The sequence below is a fragment of the Schistocerca americana genome, chromosome 11 (genome assembly GCF_021461395.2).
Source record: "Schistocerca americana isolate TAMUIC-IGC-003095 chromosome 11, iqSchAmer2.1, whole genome shotgun sequence".
In the NCBI taxonomy this organism is placed as follows: domain Eukaryota; kingdom Metazoa; phylum Arthropoda; class Insecta; order Orthoptera; family Acrididae; genus Schistocerca; species Schistocerca americana.
This window is the reverse complement of record NC_060129.1, coordinates 155316386-155341406: the sequence shown is the minus strand read 5'-3', so window position 1 is coordinate 155341406 and position 25021 is coordinate 155316386. Positions and strand designations below refer to the sequence as shown.

Below are 25021 nucleotides of genomic sequence, written 5' to 3'. Positions count from 1 at the left end.
TAGCACAGGGGTAAGTCCTTCGTCTCAGAGGACCCAGTACTGATGTTGAAAGTGTGTGTTCTATTAGTTGTGTCTGGACAAACTCTCAGCAGCATTGTCTGCAGTGGGCTGCCCTCTGTCCTCCGTGTGTACGGAGTGACCACACCCTGTGTCTCTGCACAGCACTCCAGCCACTGGAGACAGCGAGGTCACCCCGACCAGTCAGCTGCACATGGGCCACAAAAACTGCAGCAGGGCTCCTGTTCCAGCTGCAAAGCACACAGCTACCTGCCCCACTCCCACATTTGACGATGCTTCCGTCTCTTTCCTGAGGTGAGTACTGTCGCTATACATGCACGATTTCCACATTCATTATACCACTTATGAGGGCGTTAGCCAAGTGATCTTATCCAAACACAGAATTTCACTTTATTGTATTTCTCGATAAAATAGAAGTTATAATTGTCAAGGATCGGAATTTTATTTGTTAATTTTTGATGTTTGTGTAAGCATGTATCATAGTGTTTCTCGAGATATTTTTGTGGGAACAGAGTGTGAATTACAACCTGTTCAGACCACAATTGGTCCACTCATGCAGTTATTTGACAAAGGTACCATAAACAACTTCTGCTCTCCAAGTGTAGTGAATGAATAGGTGTGTCGGGTGAAAGCTATCATTTCAGTGGTGGTTTCCCATCTCCTAAAGTAAATTTGTATCAAATTGGTGTTACAGCTACATCTATGCATTGTAACTAAAATATTACTTTAATGCGAATAAATAATTATGTACAAGTTCGTTATGGTCGTCAAAAGGAAATGATGATGGGTCATTATGAAGGAAAAGATGTAAAAATAGTATCCATCAGGAGAATAAGGTTATGGAATGTTGTAGAGTGAAGTTTAATTTTTATGTAATTTCCTGCACTTTTTCTTCAAATTAGTTTTTGACGTTTCAGTATTTAGTAACAGCTGAAAACTTGCGCCATACTGGATGTACAATACTTGTTTAACATTTGCAACAAGCGGCCTTAACTAGTAGGTCATCCTATCAAACGACCTCACTTGGCTCAAACTTTCAGCTGTCAGTTTTATTTCCATGTTTGTTTTGCAGACACTCTAATTACGTTTCACGGGATGAGCCGGAATAGCACCATTGAATGAATGGCGTCTGTAAGAGACGGAGATTCAGTCTGCCACGAGAGCTGAATATGAGGTCGTCTAGCAGTAGTTGTTGGAAATCATTTGTTGGAACATCAGCCTCAACGAAACTGGGAGTCACACGTGCATCGTGTGGCGAGGCAGCCTAGTAGTAAAGGCGACTGCTTGTGATGAGCGAGAAATATGTATTCGACATCCTGTATGGAACAAATTTTCGGTGGTCACTACATAATGGTCAAGATGGCTGGTCATGTTAATCAGGCAATCCTCCTGCACGTGTGGTCAGGTCGAGTCGTGTGTAGTGGCGTACGACGTCTTCTGTAAACAAATCCCTGCAATTGACAGTGTGTCACAGGTGTTGTGGGTACAGATCTTGACTCAGCATGGGGAAATTTCTGCGTAAATGGATCCTGATATCGACTTATATTTATGCTAATCGATTGTCGATGGTAGCAGATAATGGTTGATGACTTTACGAAAAACTGTGAGTGCACATTGCATTACATTTGTTGTATATTTAAAGACCTGCTACCTGACATTTCAAAAAGCATGTCGTGCATTATGCAATTTTACATATAATACTGCATTGTTCTACATCACTAGTAAAATTAGTTTTGAGCTATAAAAGGAGGGTAATAACACTGAATTACAAAGTAAATTAAATTAGTTGTAGGAAATAGAGTATTAATAAATAATAGTAATTAGAACAGAAAATAGAAACATGGGAAAGGAATGCTCTCCAAATATTATTTTACTGTTAAAACAAAATATAACATATAAATTATGATTTGTGTGGTTGCCATTCCCTGTGGGAGGGCCTTGGCAGAAACCTTACTAAATGAAGTACACCATGAGTGACTGCGAGTGTATTTGTTTATACTGTCTATGGAGTAGTGACACTAATTAGATCTTATCTAGGGCATACTATTGCACTATTTGTGTTGCCATGGCTAGATGTAGTTACCCATATACATGTCGTATGTGTGCTGTTATCTTGTATGTCTCTGAGCATGATGTTTTTATCTTTAAGCAATGTCATAGGCTGGAGTGGAACCACAGTACCTAAAGATTCGCCTCACCATATAGCATATTCCTTAGATGTAATGAGTGTCTCAGTTCTTCAATTAGTCGTTTTCCTTCCCCATTTTAACTGTTGCATTGAAAATGCATATCATGTAAATGAAAAAATCACATGTGATGCCTCCTTTCTTATAGTTATCTTTTTTTGTCTGTTTTAGGTATTGAACCTCTTATGAGTCTTTGTCTGATGTTGTTGCTGTGCTTGTGTCATTTTCTGTTCCCGCATCTACGTCAATGTCTGTGGTGTGTCTGAATTTGTGTCCTCCCAAGGATCGTGTTGTTGTGGTTGTTATGTGCTTGTCTGAGATCTGCCTTATGAGTTTCCTCGTCTGTAGATTTCGTGCAGTGTTCTTGAAACATTAACAGTTGCGCTGCTTAGAGCACACTATTTGTCTGGGTCTCGTAGCATTTCTTTGATGTCGTTATGCTCTGTTACAGACCTTATATGTGTGAGGGTGTTGAATGTAATGTCACATGTTCAGGAGACCCTTACGCCACACATGTGCGTGTAGTACTCTAGCTAAGGCCCACTCTGTTCAAGCGCAGTCGCAATATGAACAACGGCACGGCTTGGATCCGTATGCTTCTGATGAAGCTGTACCTGTAAATTGTGGAAGAAGGAGAAAACACGATGGCCTTTGTCGGTCATCTCCCAGTCCATTTTTCAGGTCTCAAGGTGGCTGTTATTTAATTGACTCATGTCTGCAAAGTTTGCCCCTGTTATTAGTGGAATCTTGTAGTGTGTACCCCTCATGACCCAGCACACCGCCGCTCTGTGGTGGATAATGACGTCAATGCGGCAAGACCCCAGAACCACACACAAGGCCTCTACTGACGTGGTGCCAAAAGCACGCAGCATTCTGAGTAGCATGCTCCTCTGTCCTAGCCTCACTGTGCTTCCATAGGCCACTGGACACAGGCAGTGTGTTTATGCACCTGCTGCGAAGCATAGTAAGGCTCCCAAGAGAGCTGCATTATATGTTTGTAGTGAATGCACAGGACCATATAGTGATTTCATTGCTAATGCACTTACTGTTAAAGTCATAAAGACTACGTATTTTGCACGTGAACAATACGTATACATGCCCTCAATTAGCAACAATGACAGTATTCAACATGGTTTCTTAATATAATTAAGGCGTAATAAAATAAGCTATTGTGTGACATACGAATTTCTTTATTATTCAAGCGGATATATGGGAGGGAAAGAAGAATTGTAAAGTTTATATTTTGGTACAAAGTCCATACTTGAATTTAAGGAAACACAACGCCTGCTCCACAGAGATTCCAGTACTTCGTGCTTTGGTGAACCAGGACAGTCAGCCATGGGCATGCATAAACTGTAGATTCAATTTACATTTAAAAGCCTCGTACGCCATAGGTGGACAATACAATTCACACACAGTGATACATAATCATGGAAAACAGAACACTTATTCTGAAGTTATATCACGTACTGGTAACTGACAAGCATTTGCCAAGTGTCGTGCATAAAAGTAATGCAGGTGATGTAACACAAGAAGAGGTGCATGCTAACAGCCAACGAGAAGAAAGTATACAAAAAAGTTATTAAAGAGACAGAACACAGCGGGAATCTGTAGAAATGCCAGGTACCTCTCTGCTTGAGGTGACAAGCAAACATGCACACCGCAAAACATACGACATCGTTAAGCACAGTGTACATACTGTTGAGGAAAAAGTTTAAAACATATTGTATGTAGTATATTCAAAATTAGTGAATCTCAGTAAAGTACGTGACAGAAAAGGAATTATACCAATTTATGGAGTTACGAAAACTGAGGGACGCAATCCTAATAAAATATCAAAAAGCGATGAGGGAACTACTGGAGAAGGAAATAAATGTTAGAACAGAACACAAAACAAACTACGACAGTATTTAAAAGACTGGTCGAGAATTATGTTAGTAAAGATAACAAGAAGAGAGCAGAACGTGTGTCGAGAAAGACTTTTGTTATGTATGGTTCCAATAAGCACATCGATGTACAGGTAGAAGAAAGTTAAGACCTTCCTCGCTGACGGCTGTGCGAAGGCGTAAAACAACTTACATAAAAGATCACAAGTTATGAAAGACTAAGTGCCTACGAATGATAGCCTCAGAAACGGAGAGGCTTCGAACGTGCCAGTGTCGTCGGCATCTAGAGAAAGTGGCTGGAGACCAGTAAAACCACGAGCAGACAGTGATGTGTTGAGCGCCCACATCCCATCTCAGAACACTGAGGTCAGAGTTTTGTACAGCAGGGCAGGTGGTGGTCTGGCGGCACAGTAGAATTCTGGTGCCAGCACAAGTGGTTCACAGCAAAAACCTGGCACACGTTGTTGAATGTGAATATGCATACTGCATGATCTGATACAAGTTTGCATGTGGACAGATTAAATCATCATTGTTGGATCTTGCCCACTCGTCTCGTATAGGGTGCCTAATGGATGCTGCATTCTCAGAATTCTACACAATAACTTAAGCTTAAAACGTTAGTAGTTTTATTTCTATAAAGCAGATTGACAATACTTAACTTTAATGTAAAAAGGTGTCACAAGCGATGGGCGACATGCAATATAAAGTAGTCTAGTGCAATATGCAATGTTCAAGAAAGTCTGTCTCTCAGTTTGTGGATCACAACTATCAGTTCTCGTAGCACTCTCTGCTAGGCCATGCTAATGCTGTCCACTAATGTCTGGCCGCGGCTGGCAGGAGCGGCGCCTATATTCATTTCTCGCAGGTGTCAATCCAGTCATGGTGCGGTCCTAATCAGTGCACCATTGGCCCATGTCGTTTCACTGCCTTCTCTGGTCTTGCGTTCTTCGTCTTGGTTAAAGGGGTCTTGTATTGAGTGCGACCATGGTGGGGGATGAATGAGTGTAGGCGCAACGACGGGCCGAAAGCTGTGGCTGCAGGGGACACCAAGCTTCCAGCCGTACTCCGCCATCCGGCCTGTGCTCTGGCAAAAATGGCCCCCCTGGACACCACCAGAAGGGTATGCGTCCACCTCCTGGTGTAGAACATGTAGAAGGCGGCGACTGTTGTGTTGTGGGCGGATCCAGCTCTATAGGTAGGACGAGAGGGGACGGAGGAGGCGAAGGCTCCACCTCAATGGGGTCGTCCTGCAGTGTCTTGATGTGCTGTGGCCACTTTGCTCTCTGGACCCGTGAATCAGGGGGAAGAGACACTCAAAAATCGTTGTGTACACGACAGTGGCGAAGTTGATTTTGATGGCGGCACTGCAAAGCATCTGGAACTTAAAAAAGATACATGCAAGCGCCAAGTCGATGGACCATCCCATCCTTGTCGCCCACTGTTGGGTCTTGCCCACTCGCCTCGTATAGGTTGCTGCCTTCTCGGAATTCTATATAACAATTCAAGTTAATAACTTTAATAGTTTCACTTCGTTAAAGCAGATTGACAATGCATAATTTTAATGTACAAAGGTGTCGCAAACGATGAGGGACACGCAATATAAATCAGAGTCTTGTGTAACATGCAGTGTTTAGGCAAGTCTGTGACAAAGTTTGTGGATCACAACTATCAGTTCTCGTAGCACTCTCTGCTATGCCATGCTAATTCTGTCCACAAATGTCCAGGCGAGGCTGTCAGGAGCGGCTCTTATATACACTTCTTGCAGGTATGGTGCGGCCCTAATCAGTGCACCATTGGCCCATGTCGTTTCACTGCCTTCTCTGGTCTTGAGTTCTTTTTCTTCGTTCTGGCGCTCGTGGTTATGCCAGAACCGTCACTACCACTGTAGTGGCAGCAGGCTCATCGAGACTGGACAGTGGATCACTGGAAACGTATGTTCTAGTAGGATGAATCATGTTCTTTTGGTTACATTATGCTGATGGCCATGTCCAGACATGCCATCGTCCAGGTGGACAGTTACCCAAAAGATGCACAGGTCCATATATGCTGCACAGTGAGAGCCGGAGTATGTGGTGGGTGTTATCACCTGGGCTTACATGACATCTGTCACCGATGCCACCATGACAGCTGAGGATTACCTGTACACTAATGCGGATAACCTGTACATTTTCATGCTTTATGTCTTCCTCAACGACTATGAACCTGTCACGAAGACAGGATTGTGGTACAGTGACTGGAGGAGAATGATACTGAACTCCTCTTGTCTCGTCCACATAATTTGCAGCGTGTGAACCTGATGGAACACATTTAGCTCGCTATCAGACGTCACCTCCACGAATACAAAGCAGTAGTCCATAATTTTCGAGAGCACAGTGTTGTGTAAATGTAGAGATAACACACACATAAATTTAATCAGAATTATGAACAGAAAGGCTAAATAAGGGTGACAGCTACACTGAATCTGATTCTTTGGCATTACACATTGCACACTACAAGCAAAGCAAAGTAGGTGCCAACAGAACAGTTAGTGGCCGAGGACGGAACGCAACAGCAGGCATAGTAAGGAATTACACAACATGTCCCCACTGTCCTCTTTCATCCCCCTCACCATAGAGGATTTCTCTGCATCTACTATCCAGCATGGTAGCCATCCATCTTGGGCAGCTGTCAGGTACCCTCTTGGTCCTAGCCCCCTAACAACACAGGGATCGCACTGCTGATGTCTGAGCTGCAAACTCCCCACATTTGCCAAGCACTACATGCCCATCTTCTTGGGGAATCAGGACTCCTGGTCACAGCCATCATGCCAGGTGGCCTTTGCTGTGGCTGGGTGGCGCCTGTGGAGAGACCCTCTGATCAGAGTGCGTGGCATCAGGGCGCACGACCTGCAATAAAGTGCACCAAGTCATCTCTTGTTGGTGACTGGCGCCAGCAATCTCTAAGAAGGGCAGGGTAAACTACAATGTTGACAGATATGATCCTGAATTGTTCTCCTCCGTAGTTACACCATGAGACGAAGAAAGGAGTATGGAAAAGAGAGAACATCGTTCGCCAAGTTATTTAGTCTGCAGCAGAATAGATGGGCACTGCTTTCTGGCTATAAAGCCTCTATTTTCTTTATCAAGAACCTGGAGGACGAGTTTGACGAAGTGGCTGTATTATCGAAAATGAGAAATGCGGCAGTCCTAAACTAGACAGTATCCTGAGCCCAGCCCTGGGCGTTGCTCGCCTGTGACCTGCTCAGTCATATTCCTCTTCCTGTCATCCCCCATCAACATGGTCCCCCACAACATGGTCGAGGGGATTATTTTCCACCAGGACCTTCTCTTGCAATCTGACGACAAGCACCACACCAATTTAGAACAGTGGGGTGTTCACCTCATTCAGCATATCTATACGGGACTGAAAAACAATATGGTTGCTACTGGTGCCTACATCTTGCCCTTTGAAGTTGGTTCATTTCCCAAAAAATCAAGGTGATGGTATATCGATGTGATGTAAAACCATACGTCCTACCCCCTATATGGTGCTTGAACTGCTGGTAATTTGGGAATATGTTTTCCCACAGCAATTCCAGCACCACATGTTGAGACTTGCAAACCGTTACAACATTCTCCTTTCAAGGCAACAATTTCTACCCGTAATGAAATGGCAAACTTTTGCATGGTAAGAAAACACACTCATAACCAACTAACTGTATAAAACACGTAAGCACGTTGAGTAAAAGCCTTAAAAGGTACTGAATAGAAAAAACACACAACAGTTCTTGCTGGCTATAAACAATATAAAATAATCCACTACGGCATACATTTACAACCTTGCTTGATTATAGCCATATATACATAAACACAAATTTACGTAAGTTAGAGCTTCCAGATGAGCAGGAATTCCTTATGCAATTGACTAGTTCTTACTACGAGGAAAAAGGAATTTTTTCTTCTTTCTTGGAGTACCTTTTACATGTGAGTCTAGTAATACCAGTTATGGTAGGCGAGAGAATGGATCACTCTTAGTGCCTTGCATTTTAAACAGTACAACCATTGGTGCCTTAGACTTTCACAGACATAGCAGAGGCTAACAGTCCAGAACCGCGCGACTGCTACAGTCGCAGGTTTGAATCCTGCCTCGGGCATGGATGTGTGATGTCCTTAGGTTAGTTAGGTTTAAGTAGTTATATGTTCTAGGGGCCTGATGACCTGATGTTAAGTCTCATAGTGCTCAGAGCCATTTGAACCAAACCCGTAGGTAAGCTGGGAGAGGAAAGAAGCAATCCGAACCACAGATGTACTCTGACTCGCTCCCCTTTGGTCCTCAAAAGGGGACAAACGGACCACCCTTTCTAATATTACCACCTTCCCGCAGGTGGGCAGACGAGAATGAATGGCGGGAAACCCCCAAAATATACGGTTGATATAATTAACATGAATAAGTACATTGAATTCAATTAAACTTCAGAAAATCTGTAACAATCAATACTCAACTTCTGGTGCGTTACGACTCCCAGGCTGAACCAACGCAACACCTCTGCCGAGCCGCCCGCTGCCAGGCATTTCAACGGACGCAGGAAGGCGCGCCGATTTTCAGAACCTCCTCGCCGGTCGACAGCATACTGCCGAACTGCAAATTAGGCCCCTCGCAGACCCACGCTCAGGAAGACTCCTTTCGCGACGAGCAGTTAATGCCGCATACCATGGAGCCGCTGTTCGCGTCGCTTACGCTGATGCCGCGGTCTGCGCGCTGTCCCTCTGGCACCAGCAGAGAAGTCGCTTCTTCATGCCGCAACTGCAAACTCTCCACAAGAGCCCACACAGCCAAATCATAAACCCTCGCGAACAGCCCACTTTTCCCCTTTCCCTCTAGAGGGAGACACCGAAGCCTTCAATTGCGACAACAGCACCACCGTCAGAGAAAGGAGGGCGACTGCTTCACGCTACGTGCTGTGGCGCGCTTTTCAAAGCTAACTTTACTATGGCTCACCAGTGGTCCCAACACCACCAGTCCCTAGCAGTTCCAGGTCTGAGGACGAGGTGGAGATCGTAGAATCCCTCAAGGTCCTAGATCTTGCTGACGCTTCAGACGCAACAGTCCTGGATACCAGCACTCATGGTGACACTGAGGCATAAACTTTCTCCTTGATCCCTTCATGCATTCCCAAATGACTGACTACCTATTGCTCCAGTGGAACTGCGGCGGTTTTTTGTCCCACCTCGCTGAATTATGACAACTTTTGAGCATTACATTTGCGTTTTGCATTGCTTTTCAGGAAACGTGGTTTCCTGTGATGTCGACCCCAGCCCTTTCTGCCTGACATGGGTACTACAAAAAATGTACTGACTGTGACAGACTGCAAGGTGGAGTCTGCATCTATCTATGTCTGTAGCGAACCTATGCTCTTTGAAACACTTTTGGGAGTTGTGAGGACAATGCAGGAAATTACCATCAGCAATATATACGTCCCTCCAGACGATGAAGTTTTGCACCATGTATTAGCTGCCCTAATTTCTCAAGTCCCACCCCCACCCCCACTTTTCCTACTTCTGGGTGATTTTAATGCCCCTAACTTTGTTTGGGGTGGAACCAAGATTGCTGCTGTGGTAAGGTTTTCAATGATCTACTAACTCACCTCAGTTTTTGCCTCCTCATTACAGGTGCCCCCATTCACTTTAGTGTGGCATATGACACATACTGAGCCGTTGATCCCTTGGTTTGCAGTCCTGGTCTGCTCCTTTATATCCACTGGAGATCTCACGACGAATTGTGTGGTAGTGACCACTTTCCACTCTTTCTGTCCCTACCCCAGCATCGCCTGGACACTTGCCCATATGGGCTCTTACCAAGGCTGAATGGGATGCTTTCAAGTGCACTACAACTGTAGAATCTCCTTTTTATAGGACCACCATTACTACCATTGTTGCCCAAGCTGAATCTTGAATCTCTAATTCCTCAGGTTGCCCCAGTGGAAGTCAGTGCCTTGGTGGTCACTCAAAATCGCTGTGGCCATTAGAGACTGTAGGTGGGCCCTTCAACATCATAAGCACCATGGATTTCTAGAGCACGTCATTGCCTTCAAACAGCATCGTGTCCAGGTATGTCAGCTCATTGCATGATGGTAGTATTGGGGACGATACAACTCCACCATTGGCACAAGAACCTCTGCTTCCCAGGTCTGGACCAAGTTCAGATGCCTTTACGGATATGAGACTCATGCAGGTATACATGGAATTTCGAGATGGAGCTGTATATGCCGATCCACACATAATTGGAGAATGTCTCGTGGATCATTATCTTCGCACCTCAGCATCTGAGAATTAAACAATGGTGAAACGACAATTCCTATCTCTCGCTCCACACCAATCCGAGACATATGGTGCTCCCTTCAGTGAGTGGGAATTGCTCAGTGCCCTTGCCAATTCTCCTGACTCAACCCCTGGGGCAGACCACATCAATTCCCAAAAGCTTAAACGTCTGTCAGTGGATTATCAGTGCCACATCCTTGTCATCATCAACTGAATCTTGAGCGATGGCGACTCCCCATCGCAGTGCCAGGAGAGTATGATCATCCCAGTGCTAAAGCCTGGTAAGAACTTGCTAGATTTGGACTATTATCGTCCTATCAGCCTCACCAACGTTCTGGGCAAGCTGCTTGAATGTATGGTGAGCTGGCCGTTGTGTTGGCTCCTCAAGTCTCAGCGTCTTCTGGCTCCCTCCCAGGGCGGTTTTTGGCGAGTTCGCTCTACCACTGACAACTTACTCTACCCGGAGACTGCGATCTGAATGGTCTTTTCCCGGCGTCAGCACCTCATTTCCACCTTTTTTGGTCTGACGAAAGCCTACAATATCACTTGGCGACATCACATCTTCTCTACTCTGCATGAGTGGTGTCTTTGGGGCCCGCTCCCGATTTTTATACGGAACTTTTTGTCGCTACGCATTTCAGAGCTCGATCTGGTGCCTCACACTGTTTGCCTCACATCCAAGGGAATGGGGTCCCACACGGCTCTGTCCTGAGCGTTCCAATCTTTTTAATCATCGTTAATGGTCCTCAATATCTCCTTATGATTTTTGTATTTCCCTTTGCTCCTCTTCTGTTGGTGTGGCTGAACGTCGACTGCTGGAAGTTATACAAAAGGTGCAGCAGTGGGTCCTCACTCACAGGTTTCAGTGTTCAGCTGCCAAGACTTGTCATGCCCTTCTGTTTTTGTTGTACTGCCATCTCCATCTGTAACTTTACCTTGATGACCAACTACTTAATGTAGTGGAGACATTCTGCTTTTTGGGACTGGTCTTTGATACTTGCTTAACTTGGCTTCCCCATCTTCGTCAGCTTAAGGAAATGTGCTGGCAGCATGTTAATGTTATTCAGTGCCTGCACCACAACGAATGGGGTGCTAATCGCCCTACACTGCTGCAGCTGTGCAAAGCACTTTGCAGTCCCTTCTTTCATATAGATGCCTGGTGTGTGGTTCTGCTTTGCCATCAGCATTCCAGCTGCTGGACTCTATACACCACTGTGCGACAGGAGCTTCCCAAACCAGCGTCCTTGTAAAGGCTGGTGTTCCTCCATTGCGAATTAGGTGACAGCAGTTGCTTGCAAATTATACTTCCCATATTCATTATTCGCCTTACCATTCAAATTATGATCTCCTTTCCCTAATATGGCTAACCATCCCTGACAAGCCGGCTGCGGTGGTCTAGCGGTTCTGGCGCTGTAGTCCGGAACCGCGGGGCTGCTAGGTCGCAGGTTCGAATCCTGCCTCGGGCATGGGTGTGTGTGATGTCCTTAGGTTGGTTAGGTTTAAGTAGTTCTAAGTTCTAGGGGACTTATGACCTAAGATGTTGAGTCCCATAGTGCTCAGAGCCATTTGAACCATCCCTGACAACAGCAGCGCACATTGGGGATGCCAATTGCAATTTGTGTTTGCTTCTTACTGATCTCGACACTTTCCTTCTATCACTTTTCTATGTACAAAATTGTTAAGGCTTTCGTGGCCACTTGTTGACAAACTGCCTATTGGCTTCTGTCTCGGGTTCTTCGGCCGACGTTCATCTAATGATTTTTCTGGAGTTTCGCCAGCACGAGTGGCTGGCATTGTCAAAGCTTCACCCTCCATTGCCGGTGGTGAACTGGAGGCGAGCTCGCGGCCGCAGACTATATGTAAACACGGCGTAAAGACGATTTTCAAACCGACAAGGAAGATCAAAGAGTGTCTTAGATCGGCGAAGGAGAAAAGAGACCCACTTGCAATGTCGGGAATATACCGTATTCCATGCACATGCGGAAAAGTTTATGTCGGAATGACTGGACGATCAATTAACACCAGGATCAAAGAGCATAAGCGACATTGCAGGTTGGGGCAGGTGGAGAAATCGGCCGTGGCAGAGCATGCACTGAATGAGGCCGACCACGTAATAAAATTCTCCGACACGCAAGTTCTGGCTGTAGAGAAGCACTATCACACGCGTTTGTTCAGAGTAGCTGTAGAAATACAAAAACACGCTAATAGTTTCAACAAGAAAGAGGAAAGTCTTAAGGTAAACGGATCCTGGCTGCCCATACTGCAGCGAACGACCGTCGCAGGTAGTAAGAGGAGAACCGCACCGGAAATGACAGCGGAGAAGCCCTCGGACGTTGGCGCGCCATGTACATATAGTCTGCGGCCAGAGCTCGGCCCCAGTTCACCACCGGCAATGGAGGGTGAAGCTTTGACAATGCCAGCCACTCGCGCTGGCGAAACGTCAGAAAAATCATTAGATGAACGTCGGCCGAAGAACCCGAGACAGAAGCCAATAGGCAGTTTGTCAACAAGTGACCACCAAAGCCTTAACAATTTTGTATTATGCCTCTACGGGGAGGAGATTTGCAGATTGTACCGACGCCTTGAGTACGACGGAAGAAGAAAGCGCGACTGATGTCCTCTCTCGCCTTTCTGTCACGGTGCCGAGATGAATGTGCTACACCGAAGTTCTTGAGATGCAAGCGCCTATTCACCACCGCCCAAGCACATCGTATCTACGACAGAATGGAACGAGCTTTTCTTCGTGAGCGAGTACATACAACACGGAGAGACTTGGCAAGAACGGATCGGGAACTTCTGAACATTTTCTATCCACTAAGTAGCAGAATGCATCGAGACGACTGGGACAAGATCGACAGCATCACTCACAGGAGCATGCAGAACGAACTCGAGCGCTGCACTGAGCGGCAAAAGAAAAAGTTTGAAAGATGCCGGAAGCAGACCGACAAGGCGATTCCCGACATGTCACACACAGTGGTCAACCTCACTGAACGACAATTGACCGAAGAGGAAGTGTCTGTTCTTCAAAAAGGAGGGAATTTCGCTATCATCCCGAGAACTATACCTATGGAGGACATCATTGCCAACACCGAAGCAGCCATTCGGACCCTTCCTTGTGAAAGGGCAGAGGAAATACGCACTGTAACAGCCAGGATACTGCACCGAGCAAAACCACCAGCTTGCAACATGAAGAAAGAAGAGGTACAAGCCATTAAGAATCTCATCGCCGACAAGAGTGTATTGGTACTGCCTGCCGATAAGGGGAATGCGACCGTCGTAATGAAGACCGAAAATTATGAGCAAAAGATCCGAGACCTATTAGATCCGACGACGTACCGAAAACTAAGCGCAGATCCAACGCAGCGTATCACTCGGAATACGAATCGATTAATCAAGGCGTCTTCTCTGCCGGCGGACATACAGAGAAACCTGCGCAACACAGAAGCCCAACCGCCTCGGCTGTATGGATTACCCAAGATTCATAAGAACAACGTTCCACTGAGACCGATTGTTAGCGCTCCTGGCTCACCAACGTATAAACTGGCGAAACACTTGGCCTCTCTGCTCCAGCCACACGTGGGGAAGACCGACACATACATTAAGGACTCAGGACATTTCATTGAGAAGCTGAAGAAACTGAAACTTTCGCCAAACGACATCCTGGTCAGTTTTGATGTTGTTTCGTTATTTACGAAAGTGCCATTCAGTGACGCTCTGGAGCACATCGGTTCCATGTTCCCACAAGACATCAAAAAGCTCTTCCATGCATGTCTCACCACGAGCTATTTCACGTGGAATGGCGATTTCTACGAACAGCTGGAAGGTGTCGCCATGGGTAGTCCTCTCAGTCCAGTGGTGGCCAACTTCTTCATGGAACAATTCGAAGCACAGGCACTGGACTCGGCGACTTGCAAACCTAAGGTGTGGTACAGGTACGTCGATGATACTTTCGTGGTGTGGAAACCACTCGGTGAATTCCTAAGACACTTGAACAGCCTCCATGCCAACATAACATTTACCATGGAAGTAGAAAAGGACAAGAAACTGCCATTTCTAGATGTGCTGGTCACAAGGGACGGCGAAAACCTGGGACACAGCGTGTATCGGAAACCGACACACACGGACCGATACCTACTCAATCTGTCAAACCACCACCCGAGCCAGAGAAGAGGCATGATTAGTACGCTCGTAACGAGAACAGGACGAATATGTGAACCTCAACACCTCAAACGAGAAATGCAACACCTGGAAACTGCTCTGCGGAGCAATGGGTACTCCACAAATTACATTAGCAGTGTAACAGAGCCAAACACTCGGCGAAGTAAGGAACCAGAAAAAGAAATGTCGGGCACGGCCTTTCTGCCATACATTCCCAGAGTGACGGACAGAATCGGCCGTATATTGCGCAAACACGGCGTAAAGACGATTTTCAAACCGACAAGGAAGATCAAAGAGTGTCTTAGATCGGCGAAGGAGAAAAGAGACCCACTTGCAATGCCGGGAATATACCGTATACCATGCACATGCGGAAAAGTTTATGTCGGAATGACTGGACGATCAATTAACACCAGGATCAAAGAGCATAAGCGACATTGCAGGTTGGGGCAGGTGGAGAAATCGACCATGGCAGAGCATGCACTGAATGAGACCGACCACGTAATAAAATTCTCCGACACGCAAGTTCTGGCTGTAGAGAAGCACTACCACACGCGCTTGTTTAGAGAAGCTGTAGAAATACAAAAACACGATGATAGTTTCAACAAGAAAGAGGAAAGCCTTAAGGTAAACGGATCCTGGCTGCCCGTACTGCAGCGAACGACCGTCGCAGGTAGCAAGAGGAGAACCGCACCGGAAATGACGGCGGAGAAGCCCTGGGACGTTGGCGCGCCATGTACATATAGTCTGCGGCCGCGAGCTCGGCTCCAGTTCACCACCGGCAATGGAGGGTGAAGCTTTGACAATGCCAGCCACTCGTGCTGGCGGAACGTCAGAAAAATCACTTTTCTATGTGTTCACTTTGTGGTCCATACCACAGCCACTGGTTCGTCTGGACCTATCGCAAAGCCCAAAAGGCTCAGTTCTACCTGTGGCCTCCACTGGCAGTTTTTCTCTATTGTTGGTGAGTTTCAGGACTCAGAAACAGTCTACACAGATGGCTCAATGGCTCTTGTTGGCTTCACTTACGCTCACATTGGAGATGCTGAACAGAGCTCCTAGCTGGATTGCGTCAGTGTTTTCACTGCACAGTTGGTAGCTATCTCGCGCACTCTTCAGCATATCCATTCTTGCACAGGTGAGTCCTTTGTCATCTCTAGTGACTGTTTAAGTAGCGTACAAGCTCTCTATCAGTACTTCCCTCACCACCCTTTGCTGTTAACTATCCAGCAGTCTCTTTGTGCGCTCGGCGACAGCGGACATTCGGTGACCTACATTAGGACCCCAGGACATGCTGGGATCCTGGGCAATGAACTTGCTGGCAGGCTGACCAAACATGCTACCAGTAAACCAACTCTGGAAATCTTCGCACTGGAGACTGATCTCCAGTTGGTCTTATGCTGTAAGGTTTTCAGGATCTGGGATGCTTAATGACACACGGTCAGTACACCAAATAAACTATGTGTTGTCAAGGAGAATACAAATCTGTGATAATTATCCATGCAAGCCACTCGCAGGGAGTCTGTTGTCCTTTGCTAACTCCACATCAGCCGCACCTGGCTGACACATAGACACCTCCTCCGTCACTAGGACGTACCTCAGTGTTGCTGTAGGTCCCACTTGACTGTCGTCCTCATCTTACTGGACTGCCCTAGTTTAGTTGCTCTGCAGTGGACTTTTAACCTACCCATCACACTGTTAACGGTGTTGGGAGTCAATGTCTTAACAGTTGACATCGTTTTACGTTTTATTTGTGAGGGGAATTTTTATCACACAATCTAATGGTGAGCGTCTGGCTTTTTCTATCTTTATTTTAACTCTTCCTCACTCTTTCTTTGCTGTTTTTTAGCCTTAGTGTTCGTATTTTCCCTGTTCAAGTTCGTCTAGCCTTGTCTTTAAGGCTGGAGGTTTTAGTGTGTTGCAGAGTGGCTCGCTCATCCTTTATTCCTGTCGTGATCACCCAGTCCTGGCCATCTGCTGCATTGTTCTGATACCATCCACCGTTTTTTCTTTTAGTTTACGTTGTCCACTTTTGTTAGCCTTTTTTGTTTCCTTCTTCAGTGTGGTTTCGAGTCAGTCTTTCGCCTTTTACTTTCCCGAAATCGTTTTGGTAATGTTTTTAACCTGAGAGCTGTTTGAATGTTGGGTAATGGACAGATGACAGCGTAGTTTGATCCCTTTACTCACCACACCAACCAACCAATTAAAACTGCTTCTCATAAAGAATCGAGCTCAATGCAGTTTTCGTAGTACTATAGCTAGGAACATGTCAGATCTATTGCCAGAATGTACAAATATATTTTATATCAGACCTCAGCTTGTAAATCACATCCAGCGAAAGTGATAGTTGGGTTTGACAATGCATATGACTGAGTGAAAAACAATTTTTAATATGACTGTGAGCAAAATGCGATTTAACGGATGAGTGACTAACATGATATACAGTGTTATAATTAACGAGGCATCCACAGTCATCGTTAGTCAGCATCTTATGACAACACTATACCCAGATTAGTATGGGATGGCTGCTGCCAGCAACATCACATGCTTCTGATTTTAAATCACATCTCGTAATATGACAAGGACTTCAGGTTTCCAAGATGAAGAAGATATGAAAGGAAAATGCTCATAAATCAGTTTGCAGTTCAACAAGAACTAAAATTTGCAGAAAACTGCACACGTTTGAACAGCAAGACCAGTAATTGACTACGAAACAGTTCCAGCTCATAAAACTAGCCTAAATATCATCTCCATAAATGCTTGCGGATCTTATGTATTTTCCCACAATTTACAATATGGTTTGAGTTAGTTAGGAACATAGCCGTATGTCAGTGCTTCAAAGGCTAGACGGCTGTGACACAAAAATTACTTATAAGATACAAGTGGTAACTTTCATGAAGACTTATACCATTGGTAAAAGCATTTAGCAGTAGTATTTCCACTGTTCACAACATTTCCAAACAGAACACAGGCAGTGGTGTATTCCTTCATGTGTAATGACAGCACCTTCAAGACCATCTTTAGTGTCACAATGCTACAGGACTTGCAGATGTTGGATCTCAAGCCACGGAACTGAACGTCACGAAAGGCAAGAAATTACTGCTATGTCCAAATGCATTCTCATTCCATATGAAGCATCTAGCAGATACACTTCGATCAATGTAGATCTAATAAATCACAAGCTAGATTCTGTTTCCGAGTATTAGTTGGACACAGTTTTTTTTCAGGGAATAATCTAAATAATCCCTTGCTGACCACAAAACTCAGAACCAGCAGGTAGGAGGTAATTTGTGATAATGTTCCCATCACAGATAAATTATACAGTTTCCTATCCCTCCAAGTTTACTTTGCCTGCAATTCTGAATAGTAGACAAACGATGAATGGAGCTGCATGGTGGAAAAAACATGTTCACCAACAGAGCAACTTACAAACACACGGAATTCAAGTGCATTCCTAAACCGAAATATACTGATCACCAATGCACTAAATCACTATTTTAAAGAAAAGAAATCCTATTAACTGTCTCTCAAAGTGAAAGATTAAAAAATCTGTTAAAGTCCTTGTTCATGCTAAGCAGGAAATCTAACTTGCGGTTGTGATGTGAAACAAAATTTAAACTGTCACTAATGTTCATTACATTACTTTGCAAATTCAACTTTTCTGAGTGGTTTTCCAGGGTATCATTTCACTTCAGTGCATGTTCATTGTTTTCAGTGTGATTGGCTTCTTCTTTCTTAGTGCATTAGATTAATTTCACTTCAATTATTGTTTATGGCACATACTGTCTCTCAAATGGTTCAAATGGCTCTGAGCACTATGGGACTTAACTTCTAAGGTCATCAGTTCCCTAGAACTTAGAACTACTTAGACCGATCTAACCTAAGGACATCACACATATCCATGCCCATGGCAGGATTCGAACCTGCGAACGTAGCGGTCGCGCGGTTCCAGTCTGTAGCGCCTAGAACCGCTCGGCCACCCTGGCCGGGGGCCTCTCAAAACATCTTATTATAAGTGAATTATATTTTTATAGTAGGTTTGTGTTCCTGCTACTTTCATGAGGTGAAACATTATTTTTCATCACTAGAGAGGAAAAATTGTGCGCCAAAATTATAAATGAAAAACACTGTTTTGAGAATCATTCGGCTAAAAGTCCGTTAAGTATAACAAATATTTTATAAAGTCATTCTTACATTTCAGAGTGAATCATAAGTTACCCCATTTCCTGTTAGTATTTTACGTACAGTAATCCATATGCAGAGAGCGAACTTTTAATTTATGGGAGCACAGTCAGTCCCATGGTTTGAGATCCTACATCTGCATGTACTGTAGCATTGTGACACTAAAGGCAGTCTTGAAGATGCTGTCATTACATAGAAAGTGACACACCACTGGCTGTGTTCTGTTAGGAAATTTATTGGGCAGTGGAAGGACTGCTGCTAAATACTGAAAGAATTGGGAGTGACTCATTATTACTAACAAAGTTTATATGTATGTAATATTTGTCAAAAATATGGGAGAAAATGCTAGGAAAGCTTATGGCGTGTAGTTTTCATTTTCATGCATGCAATTTTGGGCATGGTTTGCAGGTCTCCACCAAATCCATTGTACATCAGTGCTAGAAACACGACTCAATAAATTGCCTGCTACACCACACCCCATCAGAGATCACTCGTGTACAGAAGGTGGCTATCATCGGTTCACAGTTGAGGCACGCCCATGCTGGGTGGTACCAATACCAGCCCCAATAACCACACATATGAAAGGCAAAGACTCATCGCTCTGTAGAAATTGTGTGTGGCTGCTTCAGCAAGAGATTTAGAGTACAGAGTAGCGGATCATTTTTTAACAGCGATAAACTTTGTGGCCCAGAAGCCCACATACGACTGATCTAACAGAATATAGACTTGCAGCATCTTGTCCACCCAGTAAATCTGTTCGGTTGGAGGAGAGGGGATCATGCACTGGGTGTACTCATGAGGCAACGAGCTGTAATTAAAGTGGGGATTCCATAAAATATTCAGTCGTAATGAGAAACCGTAGTAGATCAAGTGTCTTAAATTGTCACTGATTCTGGTCAGGTTATAAATGATTACCATTAAAGTACCAGTAATGATAGTTTAACGCCTGTTTGTGAAGCAGCTTCCATAGCTCCGTATTAAATTGCCCAAACAGCTCAGAGACTGGCTCTCATCTGTAGGAGTTTTTTGAATCTGGAGATGTGACTTTGACTCTGTCAGTGATCTGTGCATTTAAAAACTAAGTAGCACTATTTCAAACATTCAGTGTCACACCGTGGGTACACCTTCACCAGACTACACACACACACACACAAAACACACACGCACAAAACACACATACACTCAAACATGTGTGCGAGGCAAACATAAATACACTGCCTTCACCGGGACCACACCAAGTGAAACACTGTGGAAGTCAAAAGAGCTTCAGAGCTGTTGGTTCCTGTACAGTAATTCAGGATTCACGTTTGTTTCTCTCTATATAGAAAAGAACCATTATTATCTCATGCAGTTATCACAACTATAAAATGAGTTTTGAGTATGTCAGCTGTATGATTTTCAATAGAATCAGCAACATTTGCAAATCTGTCTGCCCAAAATATTTCTAGAAAAAGGAATTATATATTTTATCGATCAGCGGATATTGGATTCATTAATTTAATACGTCATTTACCATTACTTCTTAATTGACTTTAGTTTCAGAAAATGTTACGAAATTCTTCTCCTGAACACATGTCGCACAGTGTATCAGCATGTAGGTATTTTCGTTTAGACCCATCCTAGCGAGATTGTCGCATGTAAATTACATACTGCAGCACTTTTCCACGAAACAAGATTTACTTTCCAACGGTTGTCATATCGAGACAAGTACATTAAACTTTAATTTACTCTCATGATCTCGCTGTCGCCTTAAGGCGCATCACGGCCAGAGGAATATAAGACGAAAGTTTCTCTTTCTCTCTATCTCTCTCTCTCTCTCTCTTTGTCTCCCTCCCTCCCTCTCTCTCTCTCTCTCTCTCTCTCTCTTTCTCTATGTGTATGTTTCTGTGCGTGTGTGTGTGTGTGTGTGTGTGTGTGTTTGTGTTTGTTTGTTTGTTTGTTTGTGTTGGTTCTTGTGTGTATGTGCATCTGTCAATGAGTGTGATTGTGTGTAGGGGTAGAGGAGTCCAGTTTGGTATCATTGCTGTACCCTAAACGTCACTACTAAATGGTTTCCTGGTTAACAGTAGCTTTCTCTGTTTGACGAGTTTGTGTCAAGAAACTTGTTGATAATTGGGTTTACTTTTGCTCCTGTAATAACAGAAACTTATCTTTAAATAGCAGGAGACGTCATTAGCATTATTTGTCACATTTGCAAGTGTCAGAGAGGACTGCTGCACACAGAGACGTAGTAATGGCTGAACGAAGTGGAAGGCAACAACTTCTATAATGACTGAATTCTAAGGTCAAAAAACTAACGATCACGAATTAAAGTGACAAAATGTGATAACTTTGTATCTTGAGAGTTGGAGTGTAGGAATTTTTTGTGGAGAGTGCATGAAGAATTTGAGAGGATGACGTAACTGTGCATCTGTACGTTAATATAAAACAACTTTCTCAGTGTTCTGTATCACAGATGGGAGATTTATCAGTTGTCAGAGATATGAGTTTTAGAATTGGTTACAGTTGTACCACTCCGATACGCTTCTTCATCAGAAGTGTGTGTCTGAAGGAGAGTATGAGAGTTTCTGTGTTTTGTGTAGGGCCCTCTCTGCAGCGGAGAAAGGCAGGAGGCTGATCAAGGCAGCTAACGATGGGACAGTGCAAGAGCTGCAAATGCTGCTGGCAGCTGGGGCTGATGTGGGTGCGACGGATGGGAACAAGAACACTGCGCTGCACTGGGCAGCCTGGGAGGGTCACGTGGAAGCGGCGAGCTGTCTGGTGGGGGCTGGCGCGGAGGTGAGCGCCGGGAACTGGGTCCAGAACACGCCGCTGCACTGGGCTGCATGGGGCGGCCGGCCGGCCGTGGTGCGGCTGCTGGCGGCGTTCTCTGCAGACCCCAATGCCAGGAACGTGGACGGGGACACGCCGCTGCACTTCGCGGCTGAGCATGGCCGCACGGAGGAGGCGACTGCACTACTCGATGCAGGGGCTGACAGCGGGGCCAGGAATCACAAGGGGAAAACCCCAGTGGACCGCGCCAGGCAGTTCAACCACCAACACTGGATAGACAGGATAACACGAGACTGGCACTACAATACACGCCTCTGAAGTAAATAGAACACTGCTCTAGTAAAATCACCACAGTAGCGACAATGTGAGATTCATATACACTAATGTGTGTAGCAAGAAGCGAGTTTCCTTCCATGAAAACTCAACAATAATTGAAACGTATATCATTAATAATAAACATGTTTTTAACTAAATTCATTATTGTAAAGTAATTGGTAAAAATATGCTATTACACATAACACCACAGCCTGTTGCGGTAAGTTGCTGGACTACAGTAACAATAAATCTTCAATTTAATCAACAACAATTTATTTATTCAGCCAACTGCACAGTTTGCAAACACTGCCAGTGAGTGTCCGTCAAGTATGACTTTAAGTAAACAGTTATGATGAAAGTCCAAAGACAGTCATCTGAACAGAAAAAGAGCACGTTGTATTGAGCAGGAACATCAGTCATCCCCAAGGAAACCATAGAGGCTTAGTTTGTGTCTCAGAATACTGTGATACAGTATCACATTAGCTGTGGAAAAAATAACAATGATTACTAAAACAAACCATTCCTCTTACAATACCATAAAGATATTACAGCACTTCTTAAAAACATCAAGAATTTTCTTACTTGCGAAGGATAAGCATTTACAAGAGAAACACACTCACTAATTATGTCCATGTCTTGCGGAGATGCAAATGTGTTCACAATGCAACAATTTCCAAAATTTATGATAAGGCATACACCCACAGAAATTTTCATTGAAGGAGTCCATGTACATGAAAATAAATCATCTTTGGTAAAACAATTACTGACTGGTTCTTCCGTGTAGTATGCTGCACAAAGTGGAAGCCGTAAGATAACGACAACTTAAAGAAATAAAGGGTAAAATATTATTAATCTGGCCTTAAGAGTCAGTGTAACAATCTATCAAACAATGCTCAGAGCTGTATCTCATCTAGAGTAATTTAAGATTATGTTTACATGTTATTCTAAGCCAATTACATACATGAAAAACAGTTTTGCATCACCCCAGTTCCCAGAACTCCTGAAAATAGATGTTGACTTTGGCTACTGTATCACGGAAACAGTCTATTTTACTGTTCAGAGTTGTCTATACCCACCCAAAGATGTAAATAACCATGTATGAGCAGCGCCTATTAGATGGAGGGAGTCCGACAGCTGATCAGTTCCAGTCATTCCACCAAGAAGGAGGTGCATGGCTAGTGTTGTCTGTAGTTCAACCCTGCCTAGACGGTCAGTACTACGGTCTGATTGCGTTCGCATTGTTTGTGTCAGGAAGGGCTCTCAAGAAGGGAAGTGTCCTGGCGTCTCAGAGTGAATCAAAGTGATGTTGTTCAGACATGGAGGAGATAAAGAGTGAGAGGAACTGTCGATGACATCCCTCGCTCAGGCTGCCCAAGGGCCAGTAATGCAGTGGATGATCGCTTCCCACGGATTATGGCTCGGAGTAACCCTGACAGCAACGCCATCATGTTGCACAATGCTTTTTGTGGAGCCACAGGACATCGTATTACAACATAAACTGTGTGGAATAGGCTGCATGATGCACAACCTCACTCCAGATGTCGATGGTGAGGTCCATCTTTGCAACCACAACACCATGCAGTGTGGTACAGGTGGGCCCAACAATATGTGAATGCATCCCTCAGGACTGGCATCAAGTTCTCTTCACCGATAACAGTCGTATATGCCATCAGTCAGACAACTGTCAGAGATGTGTTTGGAGGTGACCCAGTCAGGATGAACGCATTAGATACACTGCCCAGCGAGTGCAGCAAGATGGAAGTTCCCTGCTCTTTTGGGGTGGCATTATGTGGGGCCGACGTACGCCACTGGTGGTCATGGAAGGGGCCATTATGGCAGCACGATACGTGAATTCCATCCTCTGAACAATAGTGCAACTATATTGGCAGCGTATTAGCGAGGCATTCGTCTTCATGGACCATAATTTGCGCTCCCATCGTGCACATCTTGTAACGATTTCCTTCAGCATAACGACATCGCTTGACTAGAGTGGCCAGCATGTTCTCCAGATATGAACCCAATCGCTCATGCCTGGGATAGGTAGTGCGGTTTATGGACGACGTGACCCTTGAACCACTCTGAGGCATCTACGCCGAATCGCCATTGAGGAGTGGGACAATCTGGAGCAACAGTGCCTTGATGAACTTGTGGGTAGTGTGCCACGACGAATACAGGCACGCATCAATGCAAGAGGACGTGCTACTGGGGATGAGAGGTACCGGTGTGTACAGCAATCTGGATCACCATCTCTGAACGTCTCGCTCTATGGTGGTTCAACATGCAGTGTGTAGTTTTTATGGGCAATAAAAAGGGAGGAAATGATGTTTATGTTGAGCTCTATTCCAGATTCTGTACATATTGCGAAACTCTCCGAACCGAGTTGATGCAAAACTTTTCTTGATGTGTGCGTTTTAGCTGGTCAAGAGGCATCAGATAAGGCGCTCTTGCTTAACTTCTCTCTGTAAATAAATGAATGTATGAAAAGGAACTTCATATATGTCGGTCAAATGTGACCATACATATAATTTGGAATAAACTTCTACCTATTGTGTGAAACTAGTAGATAAAAAGAAGACGAAAATGAACTTAAGTAACCAATTGCTCTAACTGGAACGACTTAGCAGAAGTCTTGTTGGGCAGAGTAGTGCCCAACAGCCAACAGCGTTCCACAGGTTACAAACAGAGTAAAGTTAACACTACGCTGGATACCTGTAGGAGGCTCACGAGGAAGAGTAAATAAGCTTACCTTGCAATTAATACACACTGGCCTACGGTTACTATTAAAGGAAACGTAACATATCCAAATACCTCAATAAACGATACGAACGAAGAATGAGTGACGATGGATAAACAGTGTTACGTGGATTAGTACAATTTTGAACTTAGCCAGACTCCCCTTTAAGACAAGTAGTGACCTTGGTCACAAAACCTGGCTTTGGCCTGTACTATTCGTATTTTTATCTAATAATGGACATTTATACTAGATCTTAAGTCACTGGCAAGAATAGTAGGAATTAGTACACAACAACAAAAATAAATAACAAGCAGCCAAATCAGTAGTTTTCTCAGAAGAGTCCATCAGTTGAGTCACACTAAAACAGAGCATAGGTCTGTAAGAGAAGCGCGGAATACTAACACAAATCAATCACAACTAACGAAATCTGCAGTTAACACCGAAGATCAGTTACTCTCACAGCCCATGAATTGACCA

At 44.5% G+C, this 25021-nt stretch overlaps 1 protein-coding gene across 1 annotated transcript in view; it reads left to right on the top strand.

Annotated features, from left to right (window-relative positions):
- Nucleotides 1-21968, top strand: part of LOC124554018 (ankyrin-3-like) — a 60296-nt gene extending 38328 nt beyond the window's left edge. The window contains exons 5-6 of the mRNA XM_047128046.1: nt 163-312; nt 21306-21968. Coding sequence (XP_046984002.1) covers nt 163-312; nt 21306-21813 — 658 coding nt within the window. The 3' untranslated portion in view covers nt 21814-21968. The remainder of the gene's footprint in view (nt 1-162; nt 313-21305) is intronic.
- The last annotated feature ends 3053 nt before the right edge of the window (nt 21969-25021 follow it).